We start from the raw sequence: 13017 nt of genomic DNA, 5'->3' as shown, positions 1-13017 counted from the left end.
GCAACACCAAAGCAGGCAACCCACCAGCCTTCTGGGGCACTCCCCTGAGAGGGAAGCCACAGGAGGATAAAGTGGTAGGTTAATTCCATAGTGAAATTAGCTGTAGGCAGTTTGAAGAAGCATTCCTACAAGTCTCCCAGAGAGAGCCAGTGCTCTTAGACTCCCTGGAAAATGGCACCTGGCTCCTTTATTTATTTATTTATTTTTTTTCACCTGGCTCCTTTAAAACAACGCAACACAAACAGCCATCAGCCCCAATGACCTCAATGAAGATCCCAGGGGTGTCACAGTGGCTAAAGTGCTGGGCTGAGAACCAAAAGGACAGTGGTTTGAACTCACCACCCCTGCACTGGAGAGTAGGTGGCAGTCTGCTCCTGAAAACATTTACAGCCTTGGAAACTCTCTGGGGGCAACTTCTCTGTCCTATACGATCACTATGAGCGTGCACTCAGGCAACAGGGAAAGGGAACATAGGGGGCAGTGGTAGCATTCTCACCCTTCGTGTGGGAGGCCATAGTTCGATTCCTGGCCTATGCACCCCATCTGTATCCATCGTCTGTCTGCCAGTGGAAGCTTCCGTGTTACTGTGAAGCTAGCTAGGTTTTAGTGGAACTTCTACACTGAGACAGACTTGGGAGAAAAGCGTGGCATCTATGCCCCAAATCAGGGGATAAGAACCCCATGGAACACAGTGGTGTGACTGGAAGCCAATAATCGGGTGGCACAGGTCTGGACAGTGTTTTCTTCCATTGTGCAAGGTTGCCGTACATGGGGTTTGAGCTCCCAGGCAGGAATCAATGATAAGGGTATTTAAGAGCTCCTTTAGAATGGCCTCATCAACGGTAGCCATAGGTCTGGTCTGGACAGTGTTTTCTTCCATTGTGCAAGGTTGCTGTACATGAGGTTTGAGCTCCCAGGCAGGAATCAATGGTAAGGGTATTTAAGCGCTCCTTTAGAATGGCCTCATCAACGGTAGCCATTTATTCTACTTTCTCCACCATGCAGCTCTAAGGAAAAGGACAAGTGAAAGGAAGACAGGGACCATTATGCAGAGGCAATCTCTACCAAACAGGAAGCACAAGTAAATGTAAACCCTTTTATTTACAGAGGGAGAGGTAAAGTAAGAAGGCGAGATCCCAGAGGCTGACACCATTTGTCAGAGAAAGCCAGCCTCTCACAACCGAAGGGTCAGTAGGTGCAATTGAATGGTTATGATATATGAACATTATAGTAAAGTCATAGAGAACGGGAAAGATAGGAGAGAGAATAAAATGAAGGAGTCAGACACATTTTATGGTAGCATGCTCACCTCAGCCCCTGTTGGTGGTCCACGGGGAAGTGGGAGAGAAGGTGATTACTATCTTGGGATATTTATAGGTATTCACTAGTTACATATGTCACAAGATGGGTGGAATCTATGGTAAGATCCCTGAGCTGACAGGTAGGGAAACCTAATACCTGCACTGGGGGAAGGCATGAGAGGGGGCTGGATGACACTGCAGGAAGAGAGCACCAGGTGTCTGTTTCTGTAGGGAGATAAAATCAACCAGGCGCTCACTTTAAGGTGGCATAACTGCTAGGGGAGAATCTGTGGGAACGATATTTAAAGCAGGATCATGTACTTGGACTTTATCTCTAACTTACCAAAGTGGAGGCCCTCCTACCGTGGAATGCTAGCTTTCAGATTCCCTCTGTTAAAAGTTAGGGAAGATAGCCCTCGTCATATTTCCCTCAGTGTCAGTTTCCCACATAGGACAGTTTATCACATAGGGCAGGGGCTACTGAAGCGTCAGGTAGGTTTGAGGAGATGGCAGAAGACTGTGGGGGGCACGAGCGAGGCAGTGAGGGAGGGGGTCCTCACGCCCGGCTCCAGATCATGACCCTCCTGAGCCCCATTAGATGCGGCAGCACAGCCTTTGTAGAGGGACGCATTCAGACTGCGCAGGGTTCATATTTAGGGGGTCCTTTGAGGATTGCGATACAGCTGTTTTGAAAAGAGAGTGTTCAGTTATCCACCCAAAGGTTGACAGTTCAAGTCCACCCGGAGACACTGGCAAAGAAAGCGCTGCTTCTGAGCACACAGGCATTGAAACCCCTCCGGAGTGCAGCTCTGCTCTGAGGCCCATGCCATTGGCTTGATTTTGTTTTTGTGGGAGGGTTTTTCAATGACAGGAGTCCTGTTGGTGTAGTGGTTATGCATTGGGCTGCTAACCGCAAGGTCAGCAGTTTGACACCACCAGCCACCAGCCGCTCCGAGGGAGGAAAACGGGGCTTTCGACTTCTGTAAAGAGTTACAGTCTTGGAAACCCAGAGGAGCAGATTTATCCTGTCCTGTAGGGGCGCCGGCTGTGAGTGGGCTCCATGGCTGCATTTGGTTTTCCAGTTCTCCGTCATTGAGGAAGCATTGTTCTGACAAAGGTGAATTGCCACCCCAAACAGAAAAGAACTAAGAAATTCTAAAGAGACAAATGATGTTCTCTCATAAAAATCATTTATTGGCACAGCAGACATGACAGTTGTTTTTATTTTTTTATTCCTAGTATGGTAGCCATAGGCATCTATATCTGCAATTCAGTGTAAACTACATGTTACAAATCACTGGGAATCTAATTAGCAGGATGGATTTCAGAAAGAACAAGAGTAACTATGAGTCTACAGCGGCCCAGCCATCGAGTCTCATTAGAGATTAAATCAAATATCAAACTAGTGTTGCCCCGCAACAGAGATTTTTCTATAGCTGAGAAAAACCACATTGGACAGAAACAGGATAGCACCCATTCAATAAATTAGATACATTTAACTAGGGAAAAAAACAAACAAACCATGGTAATTGATAGAAACAATCTAAAGAAAGTAAGCATAAAAGTAAATAATTAACTATTTACATGTACAAACTACTTTTTTTTTTTTGGCCAGGACTTTAATTCGTTAGCCTCCCCATGCTGTCTTCCTTCCCCTTTATGTGATAATGTCTTACTCATGGCGAATCGCGTGGCTGAGGGAACACATTTAGGCTGTTAATCAGAACCTCCTGCACTCTTTCCAAGTACCACGTTTCCCACCACCTCGTGTTGACTGAAGCGTCTGAAGAGCGAACTCTACCTGGAAGCAGTCAGCGCCACCACTCTACCTTCAGCCATCTCCTGCCTGACTATTTCACTTTCTCTGTAAACCTCAGCGGAGCAACTGCAGAAAGGGTGTGAGTGGCAGCAGGTGGGGAGGGCTTACATGTGTCAGCAGGTACAAGTAACATGTGATGAAAAGTGTGTTCCTCTTGAGACCATGAGGGCCGTGGATTGCTCCTTAACATCCTCGACTATTCAGTATAGGCTCTCCCTCCTCTGGCTACTCATGAGACTACCCTCAGTTAGAAAGATCTCGATTAAGGGAAAAAAGAAAAAACAAACAAACACCTGCCTCCCATTTTTAAGGCTCAGTGTCATCGCAGCATTGACAAATAGAATGCTGACCCATTACTACCAAGAGGGCGCCTGAATGAGCCGTAACTTAAACAGTACACTTGAGAAGTCATTGCGTTGGTACTTAGAGAGTGGACAATGCATTGGTCCTATGGCCAGAAGGGGTGAGTGTTTAGCAGCCCCCTGGGGATCTGGAAGGTCTCACCCATGAGCCTCTTTGCCTCTTGTTTGTTTCCTTTATAGTGCGCATGGCCATTCGTGATGGTTTGATTTGACGGTTTGGTCTGCTCTCCTACTGGAAGACAAGCTCTAGGAGGCAGAGTTCTTGCGCATCTTATCCAGTGCTTTGTCGCCAGTGTCTAGAACGGTGCTTGGTCCTTAGAAGGTTCTCAATTAATAATATGCATCCTAAAGTAAACCAAATCACCAAGTCCCTTGATCTGCATATGTCTAGGAACTTTCTAGCTTCATGGTTTGGGGCCTGTCCTAATGACCAGGTTACTTTAATTTTCCTATGCTGCTCCACTGCGAACGCTTGTGAAGCCACGTGGCTGACACTTCAGTGCTTCAATGGACAGTAAAACCTCATGGTGGCCAGCTCCCATAGATAAGCTCTGCAGAGCCAATACTGTACGATAGGCACCTGGACAAGAACATTCTAGAAAGTAAACCACCATCTTCAAAGTCAGCCCATTCTTGCCTAGCTGCCCCCTACAACCTCTTTCACCACTAGAAAGCATAATAAAAAAGTCATCAAGAGACGTTTCTCTTGGCAATGCCAGTTCAGTACGTCACCAATAAGATGACCGGAAACACAATGTAACTCACCTAAATCAATTAAAACCACCACAACAAAACCTACGTGAAATAAAAGCAGACTTTGAGAGGGACACGGTGGGCTGTCTAGGTCCTGTGTTGATTGAAATGACTAAACGTGGACGTGAATGCAGGCATTACAGCAATGGAGAGGCTGAAGGGCAGGACAAAGCTGAGGGTGTGAAGACTGTGGACAGCCAGCTGTTCTCTCCTCCTCCTCTTCCTCATCGCCCAGCAGGCTGGCAGAGCCTCTGCTACTTTGGGGTGGAGGTAAGACAGGCAGCTGGTGTCTCCACGATGCAGCTTTAGGCTATTGAGGCTCGGCTGGAGTAGAAATCGGGGACCGGGAGCCCCGTGTGAAGCGTGACCTGTGGAAAGAGACTGTGAATCCTGCGAGGTCCCCAGTGCCACCTTGTCCCCATACACAGTGCCCTGTGGGTGTACACCTAGAGCCAAGTACAACTCTGCTGATGGTAACCTGATGGGCTCCCCAATCCTTGGTGACACCTGCTATTAGGGTGCTCACCCACCTGCTTCGTGGAAGAACTCTAGGGGAGAATCGGCTTCTTTTGGCTGAAGACACAGGCCTTGCTTCGTTGGTAGTGACGCCTACTGGCCACAGCACAGTAACCGTGGTCAACTCACTAGATGGAGAACAGACTCGCAGAAACAGCCTTTCTCCGATTTCTTGTCGATTTGTTATCCAGACTAGGGTAGGCCTTTCACTTGGGGGTCTGTAAATCATTGCCAGTTCGGCCGAGCCCCTTACGCTGTTACACTCATTTCTGTTCCGCCTCACACCTCCATGGCAGCTAACTGGGAAGGACGGGACCATGCCATCCACCCCGCCACTCCCTCACTTCTTGCCCTTACGGGTCCGTGTGGGAAGAGACTCAGCACGCCCTGGAATCTCTTGAAGAACAACTTCAGTGTTACTTTAAAAAACATTTTTTTAAGGGAGACGGCTACAGGCGTGGAAACCTCAGAATGAACTCTGTGGGTAATTTATCCTTTTGTTCTGGCCATGTCAAGAGACAGCCCTCTGAAAAATGACATTTCAGCCTCCCAGGTGCTGGTAGTGAGAATGGCAGGGCTCCCGTGCCAGGGACCCTATGGTGAGTTTCTGACTGGGTTGCAATTAGTTGTTCTACATGTCCTGATAAACCAGCGGTTCTCAACCTGTGGGTCACGACCCCTTTAGGGGTCAAATAACCCTTTCACAGGTTCAGTTAGCAACAGCAAAATGACCGTTATGAAGTAGCAACGAAAATCATTTCATGGTTGGGGGCTCACCACCACATGAGGAACTGTATGAAAGGGCCGCAGCATTAGGAAGGTTGAGAACCACGGTGATAAACAATGATGATCTTTCCCTTCGTCCTCTGTACACTAGCTCCCCAAGACTGCAGTTCAGCATAGGGCAAAAAGCACCGGTAGCACTTTGCGTTCTCCCACTCTGTCTAGCTGAAGGCAGCCGTTTCTTGACTGAGACTCATAGGTGTGCAGAGGTCCTGCTCAAGAGGGTCCTGAGAGTCCCAACAGAGACCACCAGGGCACACTCCCTCCTCAACTGCGCTCTCTCTCCCGCTTGCCCCTCACTCATCTGCCCCAGCCCGCCGCCCCCTTGCCCCTTCCCTGGTCACATGCCCCTGGCTCCGCACAGGCTTCACAGAGACTATTTCTTGGCCTGGAAAGCTGGTTGCTGAGCTATCTGCACAGCTCGCTCCCGCAACACTTCAAGGGTTTGCTCACCTATGGCTGCAACAGGGCCTACATCCCCTTGAGGCAGGGGTTCTCAACCACTGTGGGTGGCGACTCCTTGGGGGTCGAAGGATCCTTTCACAGGGGTCGCCTGATTCATCACAGTAGCAAAATGACAGTGATGAAGTAGCAAAAATAATTTGATGGTTGGGGGGTCGCCACAACATGAAGAACTGGGGTCCCGGCATGAAGAAGGTTAAGAAACACTGTGGGCTTGAGGCTCACAAGTTCACTCCCCAAGCCCCTCCCCCTGCCCTTGGTCTGCCCTCCACTGCACCCTCTCACACACTGAGTACTGTAATGAACACAGTCATTGTATGTATTGCTCCTTGTCTTGTTTCCTGAAACCGGAATGTAAGCTTGATGAAAGCAAGATTGTTATCATTTTTTTCCCACTGATGTATCCTAGATGCTTATACACTAGGATACACGGTTGTATCCTAGATGCCTGGCGTGCTATAGGTGCCCGCTAGATAGTTGTTGAATGAATGAACACGTGAGAAGAACTGGTAGTTTCATAGCCATAATACACCGTAAGGCACTTGTAGGAAGGGGCCATGTTTCCTAATTTCCTGTGCTCAGAGCACCTAACCAGGCTGACCAAGAAGAGTGCCGAGAAGACTCTTAGAAGTTCTGAGCTGTGTGCTCAGCTACTTCTTCGCAAGCACTCACGGAGCTTTGCATGACTCAGTTGTTTTCCTGCCAGCTGGGGAACTGCTGCACTTCCATGTGCTGATGAGACTACTGCTCAGAGGGACACAGATGGCCGAACCAGGAATAGAATCCCAGTTGCCCAGTTCCTGTTCACGAGACTGGCCAAGTTTAGAAGGAAGGATGTATAGTGCTTTGGAATCATATCTGCTGTCCACAGGGAAACCTTTCTCTCCTTTTCCCCTCGATCTGGGCCTCAACACGTTCGGCTTCCTTCTCTCAGGCATTAGCTAACTGCCATGTGCAGCCTTCGAGGCAGCGGTCCGTTGGGGGCTCCGGGCTTACCTGCACATTCCTGTTGAGGCTGACTGCAGGGAAGAACAGGCCCTCCACATTCTCAAAGGCTATGGGGCCTTGCTGTTCGTCGTTGACAAAAAAGGTCAAGGTTTTCCTGTTTAAGTCGAGGAGGACCCCAATGGTGGCCCCCTTGTTGATCCCTCCCTCAGTTCTGTGAGGAAAGAAAGCAGTTGGGTTTCACTTGCTTGTCATCATTCTAGAAACTCCCCTTCTTTACGGTTGAACTAGCGCTTCGCAACCCTTTAAGAACGACTGCCTCCCCGAGGAGGCTTTTTACATAAACTTATTCCCCAGATCGTGCCTCACCTGCTGCATTAAAATGTGATATCACAGATGTACTGCATGTCCACACATGCACTGTAAACGTATTTGTGCTTGCGCCATGAAAGAAAGAGTGAGGTGGGCTATTTTTGGCCTCCTGGGGGAGAGACTGCCCCTATTGAGAAGGCTAGGGTTGCTTTGCTGTCATTCTGCTATGGCTGAGCATGAGGTCGTCTGTTCGGATGGGGTTTCTCCCACTGGGCCGCCGCAGTAGGAAACAGAACATGGAAGACCGAAAGGCTAGCCTTTGGACGATCAGCGGTCTGACCATAGTTATGTTACACACTGCACAAATGGTGTGAAGGAAAGATCATTAAATTCCAAACGGCTTCATTTGAAAGTCAAAATAAAGAAGCACTTAAGTTGAACCCACATTGTAAACCAAACCCCACGCTCTTTCAGTCCATGGGGACTCACGGCAACCGTGTAGTAGCCATCGGATCTGCTCTGTAAGGTTTTGGAGAGTGTGGATCTCCCAGGAGAAGGCAGCCTCCTTTTTCTCCCACAGAGTGGCTGGTGGGGTCGAACTGCTGACTTTTCAGGTAGCAGTCCAACGCTTAACTAAAACATATGCATGAGAGATGGGACTTGGGGCAGCAGGGTGCCCATTACCTAGAGAAACTCCTTCTGGAAGCATGCACATTTTTTGACATGTTGATTCAACGCAAGAAGTTAGGCTCTTTAACATCCCAAAACAACATCCCCAAAGAGGAGTCACCCTAGCAAATAATACTAACAATAATACTCATCCTCTTGGCGAGATCGATATGTTAGGGGATTTGTGGCAAACATCATTGTACAAAGCTGCGTCTTATTGAGGCTTCCAGAGATGGTTCACAAACTGGAATGGTTCACACCTGTCTGCTCTCCCCTCTTTGCGGGCATCCTCCTCTCAGCAGAGCACAGAACTGACAAATGCCACTCGACTCCTCTGGCATGCAGAAGACAGACTGTACAGAAGCACTCAGAGATGGTTTGACAGATTGCACCTGGCTAATCCATAGGCTTGGCAGTGACAGCACACATGACACACATGCAGTCTTCATGCAAACAGACATGTTTGTTTGTCCTTAAAGACGTGTTTCTCTGGGCAGTGTGGTCATGGTGTTATCACCTCCCTCCTTCATTGCAACCTGACGACACTGGAAGGGAAAGGAAGCGCAGTGCATGGTTGCGATGTCATAACTAGAGTGGGGGGCGGTGTCTACAAAGTGTACAGCCCTGAAGATAACTGATAACAAGCTGAAGTGGTGGATGGATTCCTCCCATGTGACAGTGAGTAATGTAAGCCCGCATGGAGATGGATAGAAAATATCCTAGGGGAAGTGAAGGGAGACCATGGGAGCCGTCTGGCCTAGAGTAGGGTCAGTGATGAGTCTATGGAAAGCCCCAGGATAGTGGAATCAGTTATTCTAACTCTGCCTGGATCCCTTTCCCTTTGCTTTGACTGAACACAACTGCTTCAACCCCCGGCCCCCAGCCCCCAGAGCCACCAGCGGGCATGTCCATATCCTAGGGAAATCTTTTAGAATAAAGAAGGCACTGCTCCGCCTAGAAAATTTATGAAAAATACATTTGGAGAGGGAGCACAAATCAAGTGAAGAAGGAAGTCTAGCTGAAAAATGACAGTATGTGTTAAATGATACTTTTCTATATTTTGGCAATAGAGGCAACCTCAAGGAGATGGTTAGATTCTCTTTCCTTAGCAGACTGGTGCTCTGAACCTAGACAACCATAACAGTGCCTAGTCTCATGCTATTCCAACTGGCACCCAGACTATTTCATTAGATGAAGGGCGTATATTCTGCGTAGTCATATTGATAATAATCATCAGAAGGCCAACAATGGTTTCTAATTTTAGATGCCAGTGAGGTGCCAGTCAATGCAGCAGGCATTTGCATGTCACTCACTAAATCTTCAGAATATTCTGGCAGGAAAAAAAATTACTACTCCCTTTCTTTGGATTTGGAAGTGGAGGTTCAGAAAAAAACTAGTAACTGGCTCCCAAGCACCTTTCTGGTAAGCTGAAGGTTTGTGTTTTGTATCCTGGATGGTTCTCTTTCATCGGTGTGTATGGGGAGCCTTACTTTCCACACAGAGAAGTGAGTGGCCTGGCAAAGTCCTCTTAGTGACCCAATAGGACAAAGTAGAATCGGCTCAGTGTGTGTCTAAGGCTATGTATCCTTTTTCTTTTTTCTTTTGTATTTAAGTCTGGTCTCTCTTCCCCTGTGGAGACACAAACAATACCCTCCCTTTGGGTGGGTCAATGCCCTATTCCTCCACCACACATCTCTCTCTCTCTCTCTCTTTTTCGTCATCTTTATGAGAGCAGAAAGCCTCATCTTTCTGCAAAGTTGCTGGTGGGTTTGAACAGCCAACCTCGACATTAGCAGCTACTATGTAACCCACTCTATAGCAGGGCTATGAGTCAGCATTGTCCCCACATCTCCATTTTGATGCAAATGGTCACCAGCAGGACTGATTTAGCAGAAAAGGAGAAGGCCTGAGCTACTTAATGAAGACCACCTGCCGCCTTTTCTTAGTGTCCACTTAATAGGACTTTGAACTTGGCTTGAATGGATTAGACCTCTAACTTGCCTTGTTATGTCATTTGGCATTATGATACCAGGAGTGAGGGAAGTGTAGCGTGGGGACCTTCAAGAGCAACTAAAGGGATCTTTTGCTTGGGGAGCTAAGTCTTTGAAACTTTACGGTGGCTATTAGAGAGCCCCCTTGCTGGTGCGGGTGTGTGGGGATCGGGGATGAGGAAGCCTTTGTCTGGCGCTCACCCTCCTGATGGGAAGCCAACGTGAAGAAGGCTTGGTTTGGGAGGCTGCAGGGTACCTGTTGGTGTGCGAGTTGTTGTGCATGAACCAGCTCCGGTTATTGTCCACATACATTGCCCAAGCTTTGTCGTCCTTTCCTAACATCACATCCTTCATCACGTCGATGCGCGCCACACCGAAGGCAGGGTCCGGGTGGTTGTCATAGCGATCCACAGTTAGCTCCCAGTAGTGGACGCCCTTGGAGAAGCCCGTCTTCCCCAGCACCACCCGGTCATCGTAGCTACTGCAGGTCACAGTCAGGTTGTCATTGGAGAAGATGATGTCAGAGTGCGCGGAGCCAGGGTCGAAAGCAAACCAGGCCACTGAGAACAACAGAATGAAATCGGGTCAGTAAGGCTGACTCAAGTTGCTCAACACTGGAGCAGACTCTGGTTGGGCGAGGAGCGCTGAGCCCCATTTTCATGCTGCCATGCAAGAAGGAGGTCCAGGGCCAGACGTTAGCAGACAAGGGGCATATCCTGGAAGGTGGCACTCTGCACCCAGAAACAGTGGGAGGACACAGGACCGATTCGGTCCAGCAGGGGTTACCTGACTCAGACTCAGACTCGGTCCACCAGGGGATCTGGGAGTGAAGTGGCATTGGTTATGGACAGTGCAAGTCCCCTCACCTGGTGACTGGCAGAACAGTGCACCGGAGACATGAAGGGAGAGCGGGCCTGCTAAGTTGCATGAGTAACCCCTTGAGGTGGGGAGGCTAGGGTCGAGAGGCCTAGATGGAGGAGGGGTAAAACACAGGGAGTGAGATCAGGAAATAGCCCTTCAGCAGAATGGTGAAGCCCTAGTTGTTTGGAAAATGTCCCCAAGCTCCAGGGGAAGCTCAAAGACGTGAGGCTCTTGGCCACTAAGTGAATTGTTACCAGTGATTTTGACACAGATGTAGGACAGGCGGCTTCCTTCGTAATGTACCAATAGCTTTGCTTGTTCTTCCTAAAACTAAGAGGTCGAGCATTTTGCTGAGGCAGTAGGTGTTTTGGACAGGAAGAATGATGCCTTGGTACACTATGCTAACTATCCCCCACCCCCCACCCCCCAGGTAAGTGCCATTTATAACTAACACTCCCTGGAGAGATGTAGCTGCTGACTGATTGAACCTGTGACCCACCTCCCACGCCCCTCGGTCTTGGCTATTGTAATAGAATAAGGTGGTTCCATACCTGCCAACAGCTTTTTAATGTCAACTGTTGTCATTCCCAGTGAAAGGCATGGAAGAGAGAAATGGGAAGCAAAATTGACATTGATAAGAAAACATGTCTCTTTGGAGAATCGAATAGCCAAAGGGGCTCAATTAAAAATGCTGTGCATGCTACAACCATGGGGCTGATTTGTGCCTTTACCCACCTTTGGGGCCCTAAAGGGGGCTTTGTAGTGGTGGCTAAGAAAACTGGGTTGCGGGGTGGGGGAGGTTAGCTTCTTTGAGGCATCCCATTAAAAAAAAATACAGGTACCACGAAACAAAAGACTTTAAGAAATTGTTATAATGAGGTCAGAATGACAATTAGACACTTTTATTGACATAAAAATAAGTTGCTGCCGTTTATTTTGTGAAGGACATTGAGCATACCAACCACAGAGGTGAGACATAACAATTACAGTAAGTATACTTGCCTAATTGAGAGTAGGGTGCGGACTGTGGCTCAAAATTGCATCCTACAAAGAGATACTGCACATCAAAGCTATGAAACAACAGCCAGGTCCATAAAATGACTTGTCTGTACTTACAAAGCACCGACCGATTAGAGTCACCAGAGGCCTGATTCATGGGAAACCAAAGCCCTTTTGGGGTTAGTTTAAATCATTGGCTAAAATTGTTTCTCTTCTCTTTCTAAATGAAAGAGTAGACTTAAAAAATTTTAATCATGTAATAATACATCGTCCTCTAATTAATTCCAAGCTCAGCACCTTGAATTACATCATCTTCCAAGTTCTGTCTTTTCCACCAACAGCACCACATTAAGGAGGCTTAGTGCTTTAAATGGGAGAAGGAGCCACCCCATTGAAATGGAGAAATCACTGGGCACTCATGGAACGCCACACTGCATGCGTACTGTGAACTTTGGTCACTCTGCCTATGCCTCAGGGCCTTATTGTGGCCTGGGCCCAGATTAAACGATACGTATTTCACTGAACATCTAACATACTCCATGCACTAATAAATACGTTTGAGGATTCTTAATATGAAGGTAGTAAATATATATCATCTTGTCTCCTTATTTTACACATCCATCCTTCTCACTTGAGGGAGAGGAGGGAGGATGGGGGTGGGGTGTGTGTGTCGGGGTAGGCATTTTCTTGGAGTTCTATTAGAAACACCTGTGGAGAATCCTGCCCCCCACCCCCTTCTTCTCCAGGATTTGTAAACTCTCACTGGGTGAGAACCTAAGTCAGGCTAGGGAAAGGCATGCCCAGAGGTAAACCATTCTCAGGAGTCTGACCTACAATTTTGAGTGGTGCTGGGAACTGACATGGAAATGAGCTTTAGGAAGTAGAGAAAGGATTGTTTAATCCCCCCCCCCCCCCCCCCCCCCCCCCTGCAGTGTAGTAAGGCCCTTAGATGCTACAGGACAGAGTAGAACTGCCCCATTGGGTTTCCGACGCTGTCATTCTGTACAGAAGCCGACTGCCACCCCGATTTGCCGCAGGGTGGGTTCTAACTACAGCTGGTTTCGGTGACAGTCAAACCATTGTGCCACCAGTGTTCCTGGTGGGTGATGCACTGACTTAACGTGATTAGAGAAGAATTAAGAAAGCAACGCAATGGAAAGAAAGTGGGGGGGGGGGGGTAAGTTAGAAACGGAATTTAAATATTACATCTTGACTCTGGGTTAGTATAGTTCACTCTGGCATGA

General features: G+C 48.1%; 1 protein-coding gene and 1 long non-coding RNA gene across 3 annotated transcripts in view; both read right to left on the bottom strand.

Moving 5' to 3' along the window:
- Nucleotides 1–2472: 2472 nt before the first annotated feature.
- The window catches only part of TRIM9 (tripartite motif containing 9), a 132748-nt gene continuing 122203 nt past the window's right edge, over nt 2473–13017 (bottom strand). The window contains exons 6-8 of one of the 2 annotated variants that reach the window (XM_045287727.1): nt 10170–10473; nt 6993–7155; nt 2473–4603 (exon numbers count right to left, since the gene is read on the bottom strand). In XM_045287727.1, the coding sequence (XP_045143662.1) occupies nt 4541–4603; nt 6993–7155; nt 10170–10473 (530 nt within the window). In that variant the 3' untranslated portion in view covers nt 2473–4540. The remainder of the gene's footprint in view (nt 4604–6992; nt 7156–10169; nt 10474–13017) is intronic. The other variant, XM_045287728.1, reaches the window with a different exon arrangement.
- Nucleotides 11644–13017, bottom strand: part of LOC123521413 — a 2831-nt gene continuing 1457 nt past the window's right edge. The window contains exon 2 of the long non-coding RNA XR_006679856.1: nt 11644–11818. This is a non-coding gene — a long non-coding RNA (uncharacterized LOC123521413). The remainder of the gene's footprint in view (nt 11819–13017) is intronic.

Source organism: Echinops telfairi, unplaced genomic scaffold, assembly GCF_000313985.2.
Source record: "Echinops telfairi isolate 266 unplaced genomic scaffold, ASM31398v2 ScPeMD7_18;HRSCAF=68, whole genome shotgun sequence".
In the NCBI taxonomy this organism is placed as follows: domain Eukaryota; kingdom Metazoa; phylum Chordata; class Mammalia; order Afrosoricida; family Tenrecidae; genus Echinops; species Echinops telfairi.
This window is presented reverse-complemented; position numbering and strand designations above follow the sequence as displayed.